This window comes from Pan paniscus, chromosome 21, assembly GCF_029289425.2.
Source record: "Pan paniscus chromosome 21, NHGRI_mPanPan1-v2.0_pri, whole genome shotgun sequence".
NCBI lineage: Eukaryota > Metazoa > Chordata > Mammalia > Primates > Hominidae > Pan > Pan paniscus.
In genome coordinates, this window is record NC_073270.2 from 2,505,512 (window position 1) to 2,528,995 (window position 23,484).

The following is a 23,484-nucleotide window of genomic DNA, read 5'->3' on the forward strand; positions in this document are numbered from 1 at the left end:
CTCAGCCTCAGCACCGCCTTCTTCTACCACTCTTCTTCACAAAAGGTGACAGAGCGAGACTCTGTCTCAAAAAATAATAATAATAATAATAATAACAACACTACCACTGCCTCAGCAAAGTTGGGACTATTTGTCTCTCTTTTCACAACATCTTCAACTAATGACAATAATAATAAAATAACAGTACTGCCAGCTGGTGTATGGAAAAATGCTTGGTTGCATTAGTCAGCAGTGAGAACCAGTGAAAACTGCAATGGGATTCCCTTTTGCCTTATCCAACTGGTAAAACATTTACAAGTCTGACTGGTAGAGTAGGCAGATAGCCAGAAATAAGCAGGCAAGAGAGCGTTTGGGAAAAGAAGTCCTGGAGACTCCATTCACTGACAGTCAGCGCCACCCACTGGCAGCCAGCAAAGAGACAACGGCTACACTGGCAACTTCTGGCCTTGTGGTTGGGCTCCTCTGGCCCTAAAGGGGACTTATGAGGCCTTACCCAGAGATAACCATGGTAGGGACTTTCCCACTGACAAGCATGTGCACTCCTCTAGTAACTCGCCCTACAGTAGCCTTTTGCTCATTATAATAACAAGCCGGGCACAGTGGCTCATGCCTGTAATCCCAGCACTTTGAGTGGCCGAGGTGGGCGGATGATGAAGTCAGGAGTTTGAGATCAGCCTGGCCAATATGGCGAAACCCCGTCTCTACTAAAAAAATACAAAAATTAGCCAGGCATGGTGGTGCGTGCCTGTAGTCCCAGCTACTCAGGAAGCTGAGGCAGGAGAATCGCTGGAACCCGGAAGGCAGAGATTGCAGCGAACCGAGATCACACCACTGCACTCCAGCCTCGGTGACAGAGCGAGACTCTGTCTCAAAAAATAATAATAATAACAACAAAACACACCCTTGAGTGGAGATTTTAAATGCTAATGAGACAGGCAATGTGTTTACTAGCGCGTACAAACACACAACATTCACAGCCAAGGGGACCACCTAAAACATGATTGTAAGTGATGCTCCCTCATGCCCCTTCACGAATAATCATGTAAGATTCTCATAAAGAGGGTCCCCCAGCACCAGCTGCTGCTGGCTCGTTCTTTCAGAGTGTACTGTCTCTTTAAATAAACACTGCTACTGCTGTTTTTTGTCTGATGCTGTTTTCCAGCCAGGTCGGCCCACTCCTTTCTAGGAACGTACTTTATCTTTCTTCAATAAACTCTGCTACTTCACCTTTGCTGTGTGTCTCTTGGCTGAAATCTTTCTTCCAAGCAGACAAGAACTGAAGATTCCCGCACTTCCCTGTAATGTGACCATAGGAAATATAGGCATAAGCATGAAACAACAGGAATTTTCCTGTGTCTAGCAGCAGTATATGTTGGCTTAATGGCATTGGGGCATGATTTGGCCAATCTAGTGGAGTTGAAGAAGCACATAACCCTCCAGTTCTACTTGTGGGTGTGTGCACTTGTGCATGCATCAGGAGACACAGTGAAACTGTCTCTGTTTGGGATAGTGAGAAACTGGAACAACTAAGGTCTCCATCCATCAACAGAAATCACAAATGTAATATGTTGATACAATGGAATACTATACAGTTCTGAAGATGAATGAATTAGAGTTACAGGTAACCAACCTGGATATAACTCAAATGTTGAGTCAGAAAGCAAGGTTGAGAATGATCTGTGTAGCAAAGTGCCATTAATCAGTGCCATTTAGATAGAATTTAGAAATGTGCTTGACTAGGCCTGGCATTCCCCACTTTCTCAGGCCAGTGACATGTAGCTGCTCTCTGGGCGGTGTGTCTTGTGGAGAGGACGGACTATTTTTGACCTGGCTGGCACCTCCTCTCACCGCACCCCGATACCGCCACCCCAATACTGCAGCAGGGCTGCCATCTTGCGACCTGGCTGGCACCTCCTCTCACCGCACCCCGATACCGCCACCCCAATACTGCAGCAGGGCTGCCATCTTGCGTTGTCAGGTTATAGGAAGCCCCTGTCCAATGGTGTTTGCTCCTTTTCTTCCTCCAGCTCTAGGTCTTACCTGCAGGGGGAAATGGAGCGTCCTCGAGCCCGAGGAGAGTGGCGTGAATAGACCCGTCTCTCACAGGGAGCAGTCACAAAGTCTGGGACTTTGGCAGCCTTGATGGGGGTTCCTTGGGGCAGGAAGAGCCATGGGACAAGAACCATGGGAAGGGAAGGAAAGAGCTAAAGAAGAGCTGCAGGAAGGAGAAAACAGAAGGGGAGGGAAAGAAACAGATGCCCTGATTCAGGTATCTTGGAATGTAGTCACTGACATCCAGGCATCAGATCTGAAGGCCCAGGCAGGACATGTAATAGTGGCCTGTTGGCCCTTAGTGGGGGCTGTGGCATGCCCCCTGCTCTGTCTTTGGTGGGTCATGTCACCTGTGCAATGCCTGGGGCCCCAAAGCAGCAGAAGGGCTGGGCTGAGGAGTTCTGTCTCCCATCCATTCCCCACCCTTTCTATCTGTGGTCAGCAGGTTTCCCAGAGTCCCTACGAAGGGCCTTAAATTGTTCATCTTTTGTTATATTTGTCTTCTTTAGTGGACTTGCCTCCACCTTGCTCCCCTGCCATGTCCCTATAAGTCCCTGGACCCAAGCAGGGCCAACTTTCTATAGGATTTTCCAACTGAGTCTGTGGTGAGTAGGGTCATCTGACATCTGAAGTTGCCCGATAAGGGGCCCAGGCACTGTAGGCTGCCATGCTCCTTGTCATGGGGAGGATAGTGACTACAGTTTATAGTTAGAATTGCATAACAATAGCCTAATGAAATAATGTAACTATAATAATTATTTAGGGCTTCTTATGTGCCAGGTGCTGCACATATACCAATGCATTTTAGCCTCAAAACTACCTAATAAGGGAGACACGCATGTTATTACCAGTTTATAGACAAGGAAACTGAGAGAAACAAACTCACCCAAGAGATAAGTAGGAGAACTGGAATTTGAACCTGCACAGCCAGATTTCCGAGACTGTGTGCTTCATCTCTGCCATGTATGTAGTTCAGGCGTTTACGGGGTCTAATACAGGCCAGGCATTCTGCTTGGTGTTTGCTGTTCTTGTGCCAAGTCAAGCACGCTCCTGCCTCAGGACCTTTGCATTCGCTGTTGCTTGTACTTTTCAGCTCTTCCCCTGGGTATCTGCAGGGCTCTCTTCCTCACCTCCTTCAGGTGTCTGCTCAAATGTCACTTTATCAGGAGGCCTCTTCTGTCCACCCTGCATAAAATAGTGTCACTTCCCCTTTGCTCTGGCAACTTCCTTCCCCCTCCTCCTGCGTTGTGAAGGCCCTCAGCACTCAGTATAGTGGGGCCTGTTACTCACCTAGGGTTACTTGCTCATTGTCTGTCTTCTCTCGGGAGGAGGTAAGCTCTGAGAGAGCAGACTTCTGTTTCATTCTCAGCACACTGATTAGGGCCTGGCACAGAGTCAGCTTTCAACCACGTTTCAGGATTGAATGAGGTTGGCTACAATAGTGGACCATTAGGTTCCTGTCCCCAGGGAGCTCAAATTCTAGTGGAGACAACTAACAACCATCAAGGAAGCAGACACACAAACACACACGCACACACACGCACACACACGTGCACACGCAGGCACACACAGGCACAGACACACACATGCACACATGCACACACACCCACATAGGTGCACATAGGTGCACACACATGCATGTGCGCTCACAGACACACACCACACACGTTTTCAGGTAGCAGTAAGTACTATGAAGAAAACTTAAGTGGCAAGCAGGAATGAGAGTGATGGAGGTGCTCTTTTGGATAGAGTGGTCCAGAGAGGCCTCTTGAAGGTAAGAGTTAAGCAGAGACTTGAATGAATCAGGGAGCTTTGTGTGGTCAAAGCCCAGAGGGGTGCTGGAGCAGAGTCAGCTTACGGGATCTGGGGAGATGAGGTCAGAGGGGGCGGCAGGGACCAGCTCATGCAGGGCCCTACAGGGCCAGGGGGCTTGCAGGGGCAGGTGGGACCCACCTCCAGTTAGTGGAGAGCCACCTCCATGCTTTCCTGCTGTTTCAGCTTCCCGTGGCCGCTGTAACAGATCACTGCAAACCTGATAATTTAAAACAACAGAAATTTATTTTCTCATATTTCTGAAGTCCCGAAGTCTGAAATCAAGGTATTGGCAGGGCCACACTTCCTCCGGAGGCTCCAGGGGGAGAATTTCTTCCTTGATTCTTCCAGCTTCTGGTGGCTTCTGGCATTCCTTAACCTGTGGTCACATAGCTCCAAACTCTGCCTCTGTGGTCACATTGCTTTCTCTTCTACATCGAAGATCCTTCCGTGTCTCTCTTGTAAGGATACTTAACATCTCTTTTAGGGCTCACTTAGATAATCCAGGGTAAACCCCCACCCCCATCTCAAGATTCTTAATTTAATCACATCTGCATAGTCTTGTTTCCTTTTTTCTTTTTATTTTTACTTTTGCCATACAAGGTAACAGTCACAGGTTCCAGAGATTAGGACATGGATATCTTTGGGGTGGGGGTTAGTATTCAGCCTACCTTCCCTACCCTCTCTAATGTCTGGTAATTCAATAATTTATTCCATTCTCAGACTAAATTACTGTTGTCTCTGGCTTAGTTCAAGCTGTTTTTCTGTTTGTGGTAATGAAAAACATCTAGACTCATCTACTCCCCACTATAGTGAGTGCTAATGAATGTTTGCCTGGAAAGAGAACAGGGAATTTACATGTATCGAGTGCACGCAGTGCACACAGCACATAGTAGGCCCTCAGTAAATGCAGAATTGAACTGGTTCTTTTTTTTTTTTTTTTTTTGAGACGGAGTTTTGCTCTTGTTGCCCAGGCTGGAGTGCAATGGCGCGATCTCAGCTCACTGCAGCCTCTGCCTCCCAGTTCAAGCGGTTCTCCTGCCCCATCCTCCCAAGTAGCTGGGATTACAGGTGCACACCACCACGCCTGGCTAATTTTTTGTATTTTTAGTAGAGACGAGGTTTCACCATGTTAGCCAGGCTGGTCTCAAACTCCTGAACTCAGGTGATCCACCCACCTCGGCCTCCCAAAGTGCTGGGATTACATGCATAAGCCACCGTGCCTGGTCTTGAATTGGTTCTTACACAATGCAGAGAAGTCCACATTAGTATCCTGGATGTTCTGTGATGGGAAGGGACTCTGATTAGTCACTGAGGGTGCACAGGGAGGAGGCAGAGGCCTCAGGGTTAAAGGCAGGTGTGTCTGACTCCTGGGCATGCACACTCTTCCCCTTGTCAGGGCTTCTCAGTCCACTAGATGGTGGTAGCACCCCCCAGGTTGTGCCAACCAAAAACATCTCTAGACATTGCCAAAAGTCCAGTGGGGGCAAAATCACTCATCTTGGGAACTACTGCCCCATATCATGCTGCCCCAGGGGAGGTGATAGTGGGAAGAAGTGCTGGCTAGCTAGCTGGGCATTGAACTCAGGTGTCCCACAGGGCAGGTGAGAGGCTGTCTGTATGCTGCTGTGGTGGAGATAACTGGTTATCCCCTGATATCTGCCATCCGGTTTCTCTAGTGAAAACTTGCAGCTGGGTGCATTGCTGCCAGAAATAAAGACTACATCTCCCAGTGTTTCTTGCAGCTAGGTGTGACCATGTGACCACATTCTAGCCAAGTAGAGATAAGTGAGGTGGCCAAGTTCCTGACTGTGCACTTAAAGGGGAGGGTCCTGCTCGCCTTTCCTGCCTTCTTTTCCAGTCTGGCTGCCTAGAAGGTGGACCTGGTAGCAATGAGATCAATGAATCCTGGGTCTCAATACCAGGGAGTCTCTGTATTGCTTGGCCTGCTGATGGTCAACTTTCTGGTTGATTTCCACTGGTTTAAGCCACTGTTATTTAAGAGCTTTGTTATAGTTGCTGAACCTGCGTTCTAATATTACACCTGCCCAAGCCAGCCATGAGGGGGATGGAAGGAAGGCAGGAAGGAGTGGGGAGAAAGGTGTAGATGGAAGGGGCACAGATGGTCTGGCTGGTTGAGATCAGAGATTCTTACAGACATCTCCTGGGAAGAAGACTCTGAGTTGGATGTTGGAGGCCAAGAAGGATGTAGTGAGGTGGGGAAAGGGGCAGGGCACACCAGAAAGGGCTGCAGCAGGGGCAAGGGTGTTGAGGAGAGACTGAGCCAGGGACTGAAAAGCAAGGAGGTCTTGAACAGGCCAAAAAGAGAAAGGGAGACATTTTAGAGGGAAGCCTGGTGCAAAGAAGGGAATTTCACTAGGTGGACCAAAACCAGATGTAGGGATCTAGGAGTTTGTCATGAGGCCTGGGGGCACCTAGAGGCTGGGACTGGAGGTAGGGAAATGGTTGAGGAGCCCTGGCTCCTCTCCAACTCAGAGGGTCCTCACTCTGGGGCTGACCCCTCACTCTTGACCCTTGCTCCATGCTAAGGTGTTCATGGCTCCTGCTGGGCCTGTGGTCTTGACATCTTCTTGCCCAGGGCTCCTCCGAGAGGTAGCCAGGGCCAGTAGGAGTGCAGCCAAGGTAATTGCCTTCAGCCCCAGGACCACAGGTGCGAACACAACCAGGAGGCCTGGGAGGCACAGGAGAGAGCTCAGGCGGGACCCGTGGTGAGGGCCCCACAGCCCACGCCTCAGTGCTGCCCATGGGCAAGGTCACATCCTGCTGCTGTATAACCTCTGGAGCTGTATCCTTTCTACATTGAAAGAGGAGATCAAAGACCACCCTTCCCTCCACCCTGGGCCCGGAGAACGGTTGCCCAATATTCTACCTGCATCTGTAATCATCTCAGTCACATCCCTAACCTCTGCTCTTCCTAATTGCCTAATGCAATGCTCAAGGTAATCCTACAGTGTAGGATAGTGATCCAATTTTTATAGATAAGGAGACAGACCCAGAGTGGGGAAATGATTTTCTCCGGGCCACATGTGTTAAAGAAGTGACGGGACCCAGGCCGTCTGGCCCCCATGAATGGCAGGAGCAGGGCCGAGCATCAGGAAGGCAAATCTGACCACGTCTATCACAAGCTCCCACCAGATACTGAGAGTCCTCGAATGTTAACATGAGATGTGCTAGGCACAGTTCTGGACACTTGGCATGTGTGATCTCCTTGAGTGCACACACAACCCCATGAAGTAGGGTCTCTGATTCTTGTCCCCTCCCCCCTAGTTCATAGAGTCAGATACCAGACTCAAGGGGCGAGAACCTGCCCATTACACTAGGAAGGGGCTCCATCCAGGAGGCTTAGCTACAAAGCCATGTTCTCCAGTGTCGCTGTGCATAGCCTCACAGTGTGTCCCTACACTCAGAATCACAGGGAGCTCACCGCCTCTCAAACAAAATTTCCCACTAAACAGTTACATGGCCCTGGCTATGAGAAAGTTCGTTATAGCTGAGCTGTTATAACATGGTTCTCTGGGGTCCTAGTTCTGCAGTTGAGATGAAGTCCTGGCAGCATTCTTGGTGGCAGGTTAGCCCCAGGAGTCTAGGACTGCTCCCTTCCCATGACCAAGCCATTCATGGCCCCCTTGCCTGTGGGGGACTCATTGACTCCACTGAGGTGGATACACTCACCTGTTGGATACATCTCAGTTGCAGGTTCACTGGTGAATTCTGCCTCTTTGGAAGAGGTAGATTTTGCTGCAAGGGAGAGAGGCTTTGTCATACTTCCCTTTGTCTTTATCTCCCACCACTTCCTAAGTCCCAGGAGCTGGGGTCTCTGGGATGAGTCTGCCAGTTTCTATGTGGGTGCGGCTAGAAGTCAAACCCTGCAGCTATGAAGGACAAAGTTAGACTTTCTACTGGAGCATGTTTAGGGTATGGACATGTCTAATTCATTGCAGTGTCTCCAGTACTTAGCATAGTGCAGGACACTCAACAGTCATGTAGTAGATGTTTGTTGAATTATTATTGTTACTATTATTTTTTGAGACGGAGTTTTGCTCTTGTTGCCCAGGCTGGAGTACAAGGGTGCAATCTTGGCTCACTGCAAACTCTGCCTCCCAGGTTCAAGAGACTCTCCTGCCTCAGCCTTCCAAGTATCTGGGATTACAGGCATGCACCACCACGCCTGACTAATTTTGTATTTTTATTAGAGACGGGGTTTCACCGTGTTGGTCAGGCTGGTCTCGAACTCCTGACTCAGGTGATCCACCTGCCTTGGCCTCCCAAAGTGCTGGGATTACAAGAGTGAACTACGGTGCCTGGCCAATGTTTGTTGAATTATTAATGATCTATACAGAGTTCTGTGGAAACCAGAATGGGGAGAAATTAACTCTGCTTGAGAGGAGGAGAAGGTTTTACAGAGGAAGGGCCATTTGTGCTGGGCCTTGAAGGATGAGTAGGAGTTTTCAGAGAAAAGGAGAAAGCATTCCAGGTAGAGGGAAAAACTTATGTAAAGACATGGAGGCTGTGAAGAACTGGCTTGTTCGGGACGTGTAGAAAAATTCCTGTTGAATACCTGCTCCGCTCTCCCGACAAGTCCAAAACCAATTGTCTCACCTTTCACTTTCAGCCTGGTGCCCTGTCCAGACAGGTATTGCCTGTTGGGTTTCCTCTGAAACTTTACACAGTAATAGGTGCCTGCATCCTCACTGGAGACGTTTTGCAGAAGAATGCTGAAGTCATTGTTGGAGGCCTGCACCGCTGTCGCCTTGGGGTGGGAGATGCCTCCAAAGTTGTAAATGGCCTCCCGGCTCAGACCAGCTCCCTGGAACCACCTGATGGGTCCGGGGGGACCGTCTCCAAGCACTGTGCAGTTCAGAAAGACAGTGTCTCCAGTGGTCCCCAACACCAATTCCTGGGGCTGGATGATCCACAGGTCTGGTTCAGGGTCCCCAGCTCCTGAAGTCAAAAAGGAGGTCCTTGTTGAATTCCCTCTCCTCTTCCATCGTTCACTCATTTCCTCCCTGGTGTTTTCCCTCCCTTCCTTCTTTCCAGATTTCTTCACTCAGCCACTCCCTCCTGCTTTCTTTATTACTCTCCAGTTGACTCATTCAGTTAAAAAGCTCTGAGTACCTACTACATACCAATGGTAGGATTGGGGAACATGAAACTCAGGAAGACACAAGTGCCCGGCCCTGAAGCCATTCTCTGTCTTCCAGTGGAGATGGTCAAAAAATTGCCCAGAGGTGGAAACCCAGAAGACGGCAGGACTACAGAGGAGGCACCATCATAGCTCGGAAGAATCCAGTGAAGCCTTCCTGAATCTGCCATCAAGTTAAAATGAACTCCCATGTACAGATACTTTCCATGTCACCAGTTTATGGGGTGTTTCCACAAGCATCCATTCTATTTAATCACCCGAATGACCCTTGAAGTACAAATTGTTTTGCCTGTTTTTCAAGCAAAGCACTTGAGGCATGTAGAGCCAGGGTAACTGACTTAAGAAGGAACTACTATTCAATGACAGGCCCAGGATTTGGGTATTCAGGTCACCATAGGTGGACTTACAGATGCCATGATTGAGTACTTGGGGAGTGTGGTAGATGACATGATCAGCCTCAGGTTTTGACTCTGTGCTTGTAATAGGGTACATCCACACTCTTACCTTTGGTGCATGGTGGAAGACTATTCTTCCTTGTCCCTTGACTTGGAGCTGAGCCATGTGACTTGCTTTAGCCAGTGGGCTGTTAGCAGACATAATGTCAGTAGATGCTTCAGGTGTACTTGAAGAGTTGGGACTGGGCTTCTGCTTCTGCCATCTTTATGAGAAAACATGCCCCACATAGTTGCTACCTCTCCAGCCTGGGCTCTGGCATGAGACATGAGGAGTGGAACCACCCAGCCACATGTAAATGTGCATGTAGAGATACAAATATGTATTGTTGTACGCCACTGAAATTTTGTGTGATACAGCATGATACAGTGGATAAAGGTGACTGTGCAGGGAAACAGACTGGAGCAAAAGTGTGGTCTGCAGGGCCTGATCCTTACCCTTCACAAGCACTGAGGTTCCTTCATCCGATTTCATTTCTGAGTGTTCACTCAAACCATCAAACCTCACACAGTGGTAGGTTCCAGTGTGCTCCCTGGTGACATTGTGGATATAGATGGAATAATCACAATTCAGTGGTTCTGATGTCCGTTGGATCATGGGCATTACCCCAGGGAAGGAGCCATGTTTAAAGTTATAAATTTCCTGTTGGTCCTGAGTGCTCACCTTCACCCATTTTATCATACCATCAGTGCAGGAGCCAACCACCATACACCTCAGTAGAAGTGTCTCGCCTTCTGCCACCAGCATGGGGCCCTCGGGCTGTAGCACCTGCCAGTCATTCCTGCTGCTCTGCCCAGAGGCATCTACAAAAGAGGAAGAAAGACCTTGCACTGGGCAGGAAGGACTTGGAGCCCTAAATGACAAGCTTAAAACAATCAAACCATTATCTGGCCAAGAACAATGGCCCAGGATAAGACAGGAGTGTCATTAGACAGGGAAGGGAAAGAGGGGATGAGATGGCTGGCTGCAGAGAGAGAACTGAGCTATGCAATGGCAAACCTACAAACAATAAATAACACTCAAGTGCTCACCATGTGCTGGGCCCTGCATGCATGATGTCACTTATTCTTCACAATGCTTCTGTAAGGTAAATGGCATCATTCCCATTTTTTGACAGAGGAAACTGAGGGTCTGGAAAGGTTAGGCAGCTGTCCCAGGATCATCAGCTAGGATTGTGTCTCCCAAATGCACATGTTGATGTCCTAACCTCCAGTACCTCAGAATGTGACATATTTGGAGATAGGGTCTTTAAGGAGGTAATTCAGTTAAAATGAGGTCATTGGGGTTGGGCCTTAATCTCATCCAACTTGTGTCCTTATAAGGAGAGGAAATTTAAACATACACATGCAGGGGGAAGACCATGTGAAGATACAGGGAGAAGGCGGCCGTCTATAGGCTGAGGAGAGGGGCCTCAGACAAACCAGCCCTGCAGACATCTTGATCTCAGTTTCCAGCCTCCAGAATTGTGAGAAATTACATTTATATTGTTCAAGCCACCCAGGCCATGCTACTTTGTTATGGAAGCTCTGGCACACTCATACATCACTCAGTAAGAGAGTGACAGGCTTGATTCAAGCCCTCTCAACCTGTTTCTGGAGCTCTGGCTATTCATCTTCAAATGCCACCCTTCAGAGACATAGGTTTGTGTGTTGCAGGGTTCAGTGTAAATACCCTTTCTGCCTCATGTGAATTATCAGCAGACTGCAGTTCGTGTTAATGTGTTATGAAGTGAGGCTATTTTGAAGATAGGTTGAACTGTTGAGTTTATTCTCAAAGTGGATACAGAGAAAGAGAGCTGAGGCCTCCCATGGATGTTCTGGGTTACAAACATCATCACATGTACTCCTTCTAAGAATTCTGTGAGGTAGATGCTGTTATAATCTCAATTTTAAAAACTTCTCCATTTATTATTCATTTATTTTTTTAATTTTTTTTGTAGTGATGGGGTCTCACTATGGTGCCCAGGCTGGTCTCAAACTCCTGTGCTCAAGTGATTCCTTCCCCTTGGCTTCCCAAAGTGCTGGGATTACAGGTGTGAGCCACCATGCCCAGCCTATAATCTCCATTTTCGAGATGAGAAAGAAAACGAATGCTCACAGTGGTAAAGAAACATGAGGTGAACCATGCATTCAGTAGATATCGTGTCCAGGATTTGAACTCAGATCAGGTGACTTAAGATTCTGCTCAACTCAAGGTCAGCAGCTTTGTACCCCGAGTTTCCTTTTTGTCTGTATTCCCATCAGCCTTTGTGAATAGCTCAGTCTCACTCCACACATTTGTTTGCAGTATATCATGGTGTTTCTCAGTTGTGAATGAGGCAAGGAGAGTAAGAAGGTGAAGCAAACATTTCCTTCTAAGAGGGTCTAGGAAAGACTTATGGAATTCTAAATTCTATTTCTACCTATCTTCAGCTAGGCATGTGCTGTTAACCACCAAGAATAACTTTCTCACAATTGTGACCAAGTGATAACCGCATGTTGAATCCTAGGGATTGCTTTTGTCCTTGATGTCCTTAGTTCCAAGAAATTCAGCGACATCCACTCTCAAACATTATTTGAGCTAGTCAGATCTGTTATCACTGATACTTCCTGTTTTTTTCCCTGGCCTCAGGGAATTTCCTCACACACACCTACAGGACTGTGCCCATCACTCAGCACAGGGCTAAGAATGGTGCCTGTTCCCACCAGCCAAACTGGTAAAACCCATGATTGTCAGGGCACTGGGGAAACTCCATAGAAGAGAGATGCAGCCCAGAAAGAAGTGTTCTGGTCCACCCAACAAATCTTAAAAGCAAGGCCCCAAACTGATTTAAAAAAAAAATAACATTCTATTGTGAGGCTTCTAACACATGTATATGTAGAAGTTATGACATCAATAGAATAAAGACTGGGAGTGGAGAAATGTGAGTTTACTACTGTAAGTTTCTTTTTTTTTCTGGTATCCATCACCTGAGTATTTATTATTTCTATGTGTTGGGTACATTTCAGGTCCTCTTTCCTAGCTGTTCTGAAAAACAATACATTGTTGTGAATTATAGTCACCCTACTCTGCTATCAAACATTAAAATTTATTCCTTTTATCTAACTGTGTTTGTACCCATTCACCAACCTCACTCTTAATCCCTCTCCCTGAGACTCATCACCTTTCCTAGTCTTTGATATCTATCATTATAGTTTCTACTTCCGTGAGATCATTTTTAGCACCTGCATAGTTGTCTTTCTGTGTCTGGCTCACTCCTTCCCTCCTTCCTTCCTTCCTTCCTTCCTTCCTTCCTTCCTTCCTTCCTTCCTTCCTTCCTCTCTCTCTTTATCCTTCCCTCCCTCCCTCCCTTCCTTCTTTCCTTCTTTTTGGAGTGCAATGGCACTATCTCGGCTCACTGCAACCTCCGCCTCCCAGGTTCAAGCAGTTCTCCCACCTCAGCCTCCTGAGTACGGCTTACTTCACTTAACATAATAATCTCCAGTTCCATCCGTGTTGCTGTGAATGACTACATGATTTCATTATTATTTTTTTTAATGGTTGAATAGTATTCCATTGTGGGTGTGCTTGGGGACACTATATATATGTATTTTTTTAATCAATTCATCAATTGATTGACGCTTAGATTGATTCCATACATTTGCAATTGTGAATATTGCTGCAATAAACGTAGAAATGCATGCACTCCTTTGATATATTGATTTCTTTTCCTGTAGATAAATACCTGTTCTAGGATTGCTGGATCATATGGCAGTTCTATTTTTAGATTTTTGAGAAATCTCCATACTGTTTTCCATAGTGGCTGTACTAATTTACATTCCCACCAATAGCGTATAAGAGTTCCCTTTTCTCCTCATCCTCATCATTTTTTTTTTTTTTTTTTGAGACGGAGTCTTGCTCTGTCACCCAGGCTGGAGAGCAGTGGCACCATCTCAGCTCACTGCAACCTCCGCCTCCTGGGGTCAAGTGATTCTCCTGCCTCAGCCTCCTGAGTAGCTGGGATTACAGGCACGTGACACTACACTTGGCTAATGTTTGTATTTTTAGTAGGGACAGAATTTCACCATGTTGGTCAGGCTGGTCTCGAACCCCTGACCTCAGGTGATCTTCCCGCCTCAGCCTCCCAAAGTGCTGGGATTACAGGCACGAGCCACAGCACCTGGCCTTTTTTTGGGTCTTTTTAACAATAGCCATTCTAACTGGGATAAGATGATATCTCATTATGGTTTTGATTTGCATTTCCCTGATGAGTGATGTTGAGCATATTTTTTCATATACCTCTAGGCCATTTGTATGTCTTCTTTGGGAAATGTTTATTCATTCCTTTCCTTTGCTCATTTTTAATTATTTATTTGTTTGTTTGCTTTTTTAACTGTTGAATTGTTTGAGTTCCTTGTATATTCCAGATATTAGTCCCTTGTCAAATGGGTACTTTGTGAATATTATCTCTCATTCAGGAGGTTGTCTCTTCACTCTTTTGATTATTTTTCTGCAGTGCAGAAGCTTTTTGGTTTAATATAGTCCCATTTGTCTTTTTTTTTGCCTTTGTTGCCTGTCTTTCAAAGTCTTAGCCACAACACCTTTGCCTAGAGCAATGTCTTGGAGTGTTTTCTGATTTCTTTGTATTGTTTTTCAGAATTATCTTGTATCTTACTGATCTTCCTTAGTATCGATATTTTGTGTTCTTTTTCTGGGATTTTGTAAATTTCTTCTTGATTGGGATGTGTATTGGTATAATAGACCAATGGCATAGAATACATAGACCAATGGTATAATAGACCAATGGCATAGAATAGAAAACACAGAAATAAATCCATGTATTTACAGCCAATTGATTTTTGGCAAAGGTATCAAGAATACACATTCAATAAATGGTGCTGGAAAAACTGGATATCCATATGCAGAAGAATAAAGGTAGACTGCTATTTCTCACCATATACCAAAATCAACTAAAGATGAATTAAAGATCTAACTGTAGGACCTAAAACTATAAAAACTACTAGGAGAAAACAGGGAAGGGACTCCAGGACACTGGTATAGGTAAAGATTTTATGACTAAGACCTCAAAAGGGTCAGGCAACTAAGACAAAAATAGACAAATGGGACTATATTAAACTAAAAAGCTTCTTCATAACAAAAGCAACTATCAACACAGTGAAGAGACAAACTCTTGAATGAGAGAAAATATTTGCAAAGTACTCACCTGACAGGGGACTAATGTAATATCCAAAATATACAGGAAACTTAAACAACTCAACAGTTAAAAAAATCTCATTAAAAAGTGGGCAAAGGACATGAATCAACATCTCTCAAAAGAAGACATACAAATGGCCAACAGGCACATGAAAAAATGCTCAACATTACTAATCATCGGGGAAATGCAAATCAAAACCACAATGAGATATCATCTTACCCCAGTTGGAACGACTGTTAAAAAGGCAACAATAAAAAAAAAAAACAAAATAAATAAACAAACCACCACAAATATATGCTGGTAAGGTTGCAAAGAAAAGGAAACTTTATACATGGTTGGTGGGAATGTAAATTAGTACAGCCACTATGAAAAACAGTATGGAGATTTCTCAACAAACTAAAAATAGAAATGCCATATCACCCAGCAATACCACTACTGGATGGCCAGTATGGAATACTATTTGGCTATAAAAACAAATGAAATTCTGTCATTCGTAGCAACGTGAATGAAGGTGGAGTTCATTATGTTAAGTGAAATAAGCCAGGCACAGAAAGACAAACATCACATGTTTTCACTCATACGTGGAAGCTAAAAAAATTGATCTCATGAAAGCAGAGGGTAGAATGATACCAGACGTGGGGAAAAGTGAGTGTAGGGAGGGGGGCATGAGAGAGATTTGTTAATGGGTACAAACATACAGTTAGATAGAAGGAATAAGATCCTGCCATTTGATATCAGAGTATGGTAACTGTAGTTAACAACAATGTATTGTAGATTTCAAAATAGCTTGAAGAGAGGACTTAAAATGTTCCTAACACAGATAAATGAAAAATACATGAGGTGATGGATATCCTAAATACTTTGACTCATTTATTACACATCCTATGCATGGAACAAAGTATTACATGAACCCCATAAATATGTACAAATGTTATGTATTGATTAAAAAAGAAAAATTGGAAAATATTTTGAACTGAAGGAAAATGAAAACATAATATAAAAATTTGTGGGATCCTGTTAAAGCAAGGGGAAATTTGTAGTATTAAATGCCTATATTTGGAAAGAAGAAAGGACTCAAATAAATTACCCGCTTTCCACCTTAAGAAACTAGAAAAAAAGGCCAATAAACTAAACTCAAAGTAGTGAAAGAAAGGAAATCATCAAGCTGGAAATGAAACTTAATACAGTAGAACACACACACACACACACCACACACACACACACATACACAGAAAAAATCAATGAGAAGAAGAAAATCTTTGAGAAGATCACTAAAACTGATAAATCTCTAGTCAGATTGAACAGAGGGGACACACACAGAAAGAACCTAAATTATTAAAATAAGGAATAAGATTGGTGATACTACTACAGATTTTACTCTTATTAATAGAATAATAAAAGAATATTATGGAAAACTTCAAGTCATATATATTTGACAAATTAGGTAACATGAACAAATTCCTTGAAAAAGATACACTGCCAAAGCTTTCTCAAGAAGAAAAAGACAACCTGGTTAGCCCTATTATCTATTAAAAAGTTCAATCTGTTATTAAAAATCTTCCCAGAAATAAAGGTCCAATCCGAGAAAGTTTCATTTGTGAATTTTCCATATCTTTTTTCTTTTCTTTTCTTTTCTTTTTTTTTTTGAGACAGGGCCTCACTCTGTCACCCAGGCTGGAATATGGTGGCGTGATCTCAGCTCACTCCAACCTCTGCCTCGCAGGTTCAAGCGATTCTCCTGCCTCAGCCTCCTGAGTAGCTGAGATTACAGGCATGCACCACCATGCCCAGCTAATTTTTATATTTTTGGTAGAGGCAGGGTTTCACCATGTTAGCCAGGCTGGTCTTGAACTCCTGGCCTCAAATGATTCGCCTGCCTCAGCCTCCAAAACTGCTGAGATTGCAGGCATGAGTCACCATGCCCAGCCAAATTTTCCATATCTTTAAGAAAGAGATAATACCAATTTTATACAAATACTTTCAGAAAATTGAAAAAAGGAGCATACTTTTCTAATTATTCTATGAGTCCCAGTGTTATCTTGAAACCGAAGCCTTTTCCTTTCGAGAAAGGAAAACCAATATCTCTCATGAACATAGATAAAAAATTTTACACAAAATTTTAGTAAACCGAATTCAGCAATCAGCAATATTTAGAAAGTATAATACATTATAATCAAATTGAGCTTACCCCTGGAATATAAAGTTGGTTTAACATTCAAAAATCAATCAATGTAATTTACCATATTACTAAACTAACACACACACACACGCATATACATGCACTCATATAATCATCTCAACAGAATGCAGAAAAAGCAGTTTTCAAACTTGAACATGCATTCCTAATAATAACTCTCAGCAAACTGGGAAGACAAGGAAGGTTTTTCAAGTTGATAAGGGGCACCTGTGAAAACCCTACAACAACTCTATCAAGCTTAGTGGTGCAAAAATCAATGTTTTCCCTGCAGATCAGGAACTAGACAAAGATGCCTGTTTTTACTATTTCTATTCAATTTTATAGGATAGGTACTAACCGTGAAAAAGGTAGTAGGAAATAAAAGACATCCAGATTTGAAAGAAAAAATAAAACTGTCTTTATGTGCATATGACATAATTAAAATTTAAATGAAAATTTCTTAAAAAGGCTACTAGACCTAATAAATGAGCTTAGCAAGGTGGACGATAAAAGATCAATGTACAAAATTATATGTATTACTATATACTAGCAATAAACCACTTGAAATTGGAATTTTAAAATTTCCAGTCATCAATGTTATAAAAATAGAAAATATTTAGCCAAAAATGTAAAGGAACTGCAAACTGAAAACTTATAAGCCATTGCTAAGATAAAAAAAATCAAGCCTAAATAAATAGAGAGGTACACACGGTTCATATGTTGGAAGATTCAATATTGCTTAGATGTCAATTCTTCTCAAGTTGATATATAAACTCAATGCCATTCCCATTCAAATCCTAGCAGGCTTCACTTTAGCATTGATAAACTAAATCTAAAATTTATAGAATAGCCAAAACCATTTGAAAAAGAATAAAGTTAGAAAACTAATACCACCTGCTTTCAAGACTTAGATAATGTTACAGTAATCAAGACAATGTGGTATTGCACAAAGATAGATAAACATATCAGTGGAACTGAATAGAGAGTCTAGAAATAGTCCATGCAAATAGAGGCAACTGATTTTTTAAAAAGAGATGAGGTCTCGCTATGTTTTCCAGGCTGGAGTGCAGTGCTATTTTGGGTGTGATCGTCATAGCACACTGCAGCCTCAAACTGCTAGTCTCAAGCAATCCTCCTGAGTAGCTAGGAGTACAGGTGCATGCCATGGCTCCTAACTGTAATTATTTGATGTTTGACAAAGGTGCAAAGACAATTCAATGGAGAATGGGGAGTTTTTTCAACAATGGTGCAAGAACCATTGGAAATACATGTGCAAACAAATGAACTTTGGTTTATATCTCAAACTATATAAAAATTAACTCAAAATAGATCATATAACTAAACATAAAATGTTAAACGATACAACTTCTAGCTGCAAACATGGAAAAAAACTTTGTAACTTTGGGTTAGGCAAAGATTTCTTAGATGTAACACCAAAATCATGATCCATTAAAGACAAACTGATGAATTGGACTTCATAAAAATTAAGAACTCCTGCTGCTCGGAAAACACTTGTAAAAGAATAAAAAGACAAGTCACAGAGTAGGAGAAAAATCTTTGCAAAGCATATATCTGGCAAAATATTTGTATCCATAATATATAACGAACTCTCAAAACTCAATAATAAGAAACACACTTAAAAAATGAGAGTCGAATAGACACTTCAACAAAAAGGATGCATGATGTAAAAAATGTTCAGCAGCATTACATATTAGGGAGTTAAAATCACAGTGAGAGGTTGGTAATCCTAGGACTTCAGGAGGCTGAGGCAGGTGGATCACTGGATCCCAGGAGTTCAAGACCAGCCTGGGCAATATGGTGAAATTTTGTCTCTACCAAAACAAAAAAACTAACCAACCAACCAGACAACCACAAAAATTAGCTGGGTGTAGTGATGTGCACTTGTAGTCACAGTTATTTGGTAGGCTAAGGTGGGAGGATCACTTGAGCCAGGGAGATGGAGGTTGCAGTGAGCTGAGATCAAGCCATTGCACTCCAGCCTGGGCAACAGAGTGAGACCCTGTCTCAAAAAAAAAATCACAGTAAGATATTACTATGTACCCATTAGAATGACTAAAATTAAAAAGATTGACCATAGTAAGTGTTGGTGAGGAGGTGTAGGAACTGCCATACTCCTACATTGCTGATGAGAATGTAAAATGGTACAACTCCTTTGAAACACACTTTGGCAGTGTCTGAAAAAGTTAAACGTATGGCAACGATATGATCCATTTTATTCTATTTCCCTAAGAGAAATGAAAGTATATATCCACACAAAGACTTGTACATGAATATTCATAGATGCTTTATTTATAATAGCCCTAAACTGCAAAAAACCCAAATGTCTGTCTACAGGTGAATGGGAAAGGGTTTATCCATACAATGGATAGACATGAGAAGAAATGAACTATTGACATATGCAACAACATGAATGAATCTCAAAATAATTATGCGGAGTAAAAGAAGCCAGCCAAAAAGGAGTATAACTGTGTGATCCTTATTATACACAATTCTAGAAAATGCAAACTATAGTGACAGAATACAGATCCGTGGTTGTTTTGGAGACAAGGAGGGGTGGCAAGGACGAATCACAAGGAAACTTTTGGGCGCCGGATACGTTCATGATGCTGATTTTGGTGATGATTTCACAAGTGTGAAATACACCCAGCACTCACAAAAAAAACTTATCAAATTGTGTACTTTACATATGTACGGTTTAATGTATGTCAATTACACTTCAATAGAGCTGTTAAAAATAAATTATTTGTAAAGATGAAGCCTGCGTGTGTGAGGAGAAAGAAGCAATGGAGGAGAGGAAGAAGGAGGCACTCAGAAAATCTCATCTCAGCTAGGGGTGAGTCTGGGGAAGTGAACACCAGGGAAGAAGCTGGAGCCTGGACTCAGTCCTGGTGCCCACACCCCTTCCCTCCCTCTCCCCTTCTGAGTCCCCTTCTGTGTTGTCACCTGGGCTTTAGGAGGTGTCCTAGGAGGTTTGCCTCTGCCTTGTCAGTGGAGCTGGACCTTCTCATCTATTTTCCATCTGCATCCTCTGCCTTTCATGGTTCCTGTACAGGGCTCCCTTTAAAAGCCTTATAGAAAATGTGTTAGCCCCAGTCTCCTCTACTACAAAATAGGGGCACTCATATTTTTCTCTGGGGCTGCTGTGAGTATTAAATAGAAAAGTGGTGAGGCTCAATCCTGGGCCAGCTACGTAATTTGTGAGGCCAAGTGCAAAATGGAAATGCACGTCCCTTGTTCAAAAACTATTGAGCAACACAGCAGAGCATTAAACCAAGCATGGGGCCCTTCTAAGCAGGAGGCTCTGTGCCACTATATAGAGGGCACACCCAAGAACCAGCCCTGACTCGGCTTGAGATGCAGCTGGACTCAAACCTTCCAACTGACTGGTTTAAGCAACTTCTCTTATTTTCCATCTATTCTATTGCAACAATCATTGGGAATATTTTTTATTCTGAGTAGTTTAGATTTCTGATTTCCTAGTCTAGTGCCTAAAACATAGCAGACACTCAAAAGTACCTGTGGAATGAGACCTAGCAATTATGATTCACATCTTAGATTTGAGGAAATCAGCTCAGAGAATTGAAGTGGTGTCTTGAGTCATACGGCCAATGAGTAAGGGAGCACCTAGGTCCGACCCCACACCTGGGTTCTGCCAGGATCTCTCCTGGGGATGGCCACCCCGGAGGACCAAAGATGTCATGGACAGAATCTAGATCTCAGTAGAGCCTGGAGCAGAGGCCCAGATGGGCAGGAGATGGAATGAGCCCACTGAGAGCCAAGTATCCCGGGCCTGGTAGATCAGAGAGTTCTGGACTCAGAGGCTGAGCTATATATTCAGGGGTCTCAAGACTCTGCAGCTAACCTGGCCTGCCCCTGAGTTAGAGGAAACATGGGAATGATAATAATAATCGCCAAGAGTTATCAAATCTTTGTTATGCCAGGCACTTATGGGTATTATCTTGTTAAATTCTCCTAAGAAAGTCCCAAGGTGGGTCCTATTTTTAGCTCCATTTTATAGTTGGAAAAACAGGCTCAGAAAGAAATTACTTAAACTGGTTAGTGGTGAGGTTTGAGCCTACTGCGTCTTAAGCTGAGCCAGGGCTGGTTCATGGCTGTGCCATCTATATAGTCGCACAGGGCCCTGTGCTTAGAAGGAGCCCATGCTTGGTTTACTGCTCTGCTGTGTTGCTCAATACTTTTTGAACAAAAGACCGCAGTTTTCATTTTGCAGTGGGTCTCATAAACTATGCAGCCGGCCCAGGGCTGAGCCTCACCACTTTTCCATTTAATACTCACAGTAGCCCTAGAGAAAGGTCCCATGAGCATCCCTGTTTTGTAGAAGAGGCTCCTGAGGCTAAAGGAGCTGCAGCATCTGACGTGGGCATAGGAGCAATCGAGCTTGAGCGCAGAGCCTGGGAGTTTATCGCTTCACTACGCTGCTTCTTGGGACCCTGGGTGTGCTCTCTGCCGGAGTCAGGTAAATTTTCAGTGGACCCCTCTTTACTCTATCTTCATGGGGTCAAGCTTCTCCAGGCATGGCAGAGCACTTAGTGCCCCTCTAGGGACTGACCAGCCGGGGGTGGACCCTGTTCTGTCCTAGACCCCACTTACCTGAGGGGACAAGGACCAGTGCCAGCAGCAGGAAGCAGGGAGGCAAGTGGGCCAGGCAGGTGGGGGCCGACATCGTGGAGCACATGGCATCTTCTGTGGTCCCCAAGACTTGGGGCTCCTCTGCTTTCTTGTGAGTGTTGGAGTCTGAGGCGGGGCCCGTGGACAAGGCAGTTTCTGTGTCTCTTGGCCACAGCTGCTTGGGGAAGTGTTTTCATTGCAGCAACACAAGGCTGTTGGTGCAATAGGAAGGAGCCCGGTCAAAGGGTTTCCTGCTTTTGTGTCTGGGCTGTGATTCCTGTAGTCACTGTGCTAAAACCTTGATGACCCCTTGCCGTAGGCTCCATCCTAGGTGCCCGGGAGGGAGGTGGGCACTGAGGTCATAGGATGCACTCCAGAATCAGGTGGAATTTGGAGCAAACATTGGATCTTCCTCTTCTTGGCTGTGCAAGATTTCAAAGTCACTTCCCATTTCTGAGCCTTTTGTTTCTTCATTTGCAGGGTAGGAACAACAGCAATCCCCTCCTCAGAACAGTTTTGGTAAGATTATGAGAAATAATGTGAGGGCACAGAACAATGTAAATGCTAAACATATTAACCATTATTATTCATGATGTGCAGAAAATAGAGGAGGTGACATTGCTTAAGAAGAAGGATTTATTATAAAGCAAGCCCCATGGGGGCCTCCTTTTAGCACTGCAGGGAGGGTACAGGCCTTATTCCTAAAAGTATAATCATGTGTAACTCTCTCAGCCTCTGTTTCCTGGGGTCCAAGTGAAACATACTCAGATTGTGCAAACATTTGCGTTTGTGGCATCTTTGTTTCCTGTAAGTGATCTGAACTTCCTCAGGAGCCTCCTGGTGCTGGCTATCAAGAAGGAAAAGCTTAATCTTGCCAATTCATGCAATCCAGGCAATCTCTTTAGCCACACTGTCTGGGTTCAAATCTTGGCTTTACTCAGTCTGGCTGTGTGACCTTAGGACAATCATTTGACCACTTTATGCCTCGGTTTCCTCATCTGTAAAACAGGAATAAAAATATGGTAGCATGTGTGGGGTGGAGTAAGCACTCTATAGGCTTTCACCATTGTCTTTTACGTTACCTCAGTCTTTTAATTAACTCAGGGAAAAGTACAAGAACAACTCAGCCTTTCATTATTTCACTTCCTCCCTCATGCTTCAGAAGGTTCTGGGTGCAGAGGAAGCTGAAGATTCTCCAGCAACAGGGTGGCAGGCCTTGGATCTGAGTATGTCCCCTGGGTCCCAGGGGTCTGGTGTCTACTATGAGGAGGTTAGTCTGGCCTGGTCCCCAAGGACTTTGCACTGGGTCTGTGACTGGTCTTTTCTAGACTTTTGAGGCCTTGCATTGATACCCCTGTTCAATTCCATTACTCCCTCTACTTGTTCTCCTGTCAATGAGATCTATATAGTGAAACTTCTTTGAAAGGGCCACAAGCCTAGATGATTCCACCAGACCCTCAGTACTTTCCATGTCATTCTTACACGGGAATTTCTGAATCACCTGCTCATCTGTGCAGATTTCTTTCTCAGCTATTGTTTTTTTCTAAAGTTTTACTTACAAATAATTTTAATAGGCAAGGCATTGTATTGGTTAGCTATTGCTGCATAACAAAGCACCCCAAAATTTAGAAGCTTAAAAACTAAATGTTCAGTTAATTTACTATTTTGTGGGTTGACAATTCAGTCAGGGCTCCGTTTGGTGGTTCAGTCTTCTCGTCTCAGCAGATTTTGGCTGGGAATGTTCGTGCACTTGAGGTCAGCTGCAGGTTGGCTAGGTGGCTTTCTTACTGTGGTTGACTGATTTTTTTTTTTTTAATTATACTTCAAGTTTTAGGGTACATGTGCACATTGTGCAGGTTAGTTACATATGTATACATGTGCCATGCTGGTGCGCTGCACCCACTAACTCGTCATCTAGCATTAGGTATATCTCCCAATACTATCCTTCCCCCCTCCCCCCACCCCACCACAGTCCCCAGAGTGTGATATTCCCCTTCCTGTGTC

At 44.1% G+C, this 23,484-nt stretch overlaps 1 protein-coding gene across 4 annotated transcripts; it reads right to left on the reverse strand.

Moving 5' to 3' along the window:
• Nucleotides 1-46: 46 nt before the first annotated feature.
• SIRPB2 (signal regulatory protein beta 2) lies at nucleotides 47-21,646 on the reverse strand. 4 transcript variants are annotated; one of them, XR_010111040.1, is made up of 9 exons: nucleotides 21,463-21,646; nucleotides 9,919-10,284; nucleotides 8,485-8,826; nucleotides 7,558-7,623; nucleotides 4,006-4,084; nucleotides 3,343-3,485; nucleotides 2,939-3,237; nucleotides 2,041-2,215; nucleotides 47-1,296 (listed from the first exon to the last, which is right to left on the reverse strand). XR_010111040.1 is itself a non-coding variant. In XM_057300816.2 (5 exons), the coding sequence occupies exons 1-5, from the start codon at nucleotides 21,545-21,547 to the stop codon at nucleotides 5,130-5,132; spliced, it is 876 nt and encodes a 291-aa protein (XP_057156799.1). In that variant the 5' UTR covers nucleotides 21,548-21,646; the 3' UTR covers nucleotides 4,117-5,129. The 4 variants fall into 4 exon arrangements, 2 of the variants coding, with proteins under 2 accessions (XP_057156799.1, XP_003821316.1); XR_010111039.1 differs by having other exon boundaries at nucleotides 3,343-4,084; XM_057300816.2 differs by lacking the exons at nucleotides 47-1,296; nucleotides 2,041-2,215; nucleotides 2,939-3,237; nucleotides 3,343-3,485; nucleotides 4,006-4,084 and adding an exon at nucleotides 4,117-5,146.
• Between the last annotated feature and the right edge of the window lie 1,838 nt (nucleotides 21,647-23,484).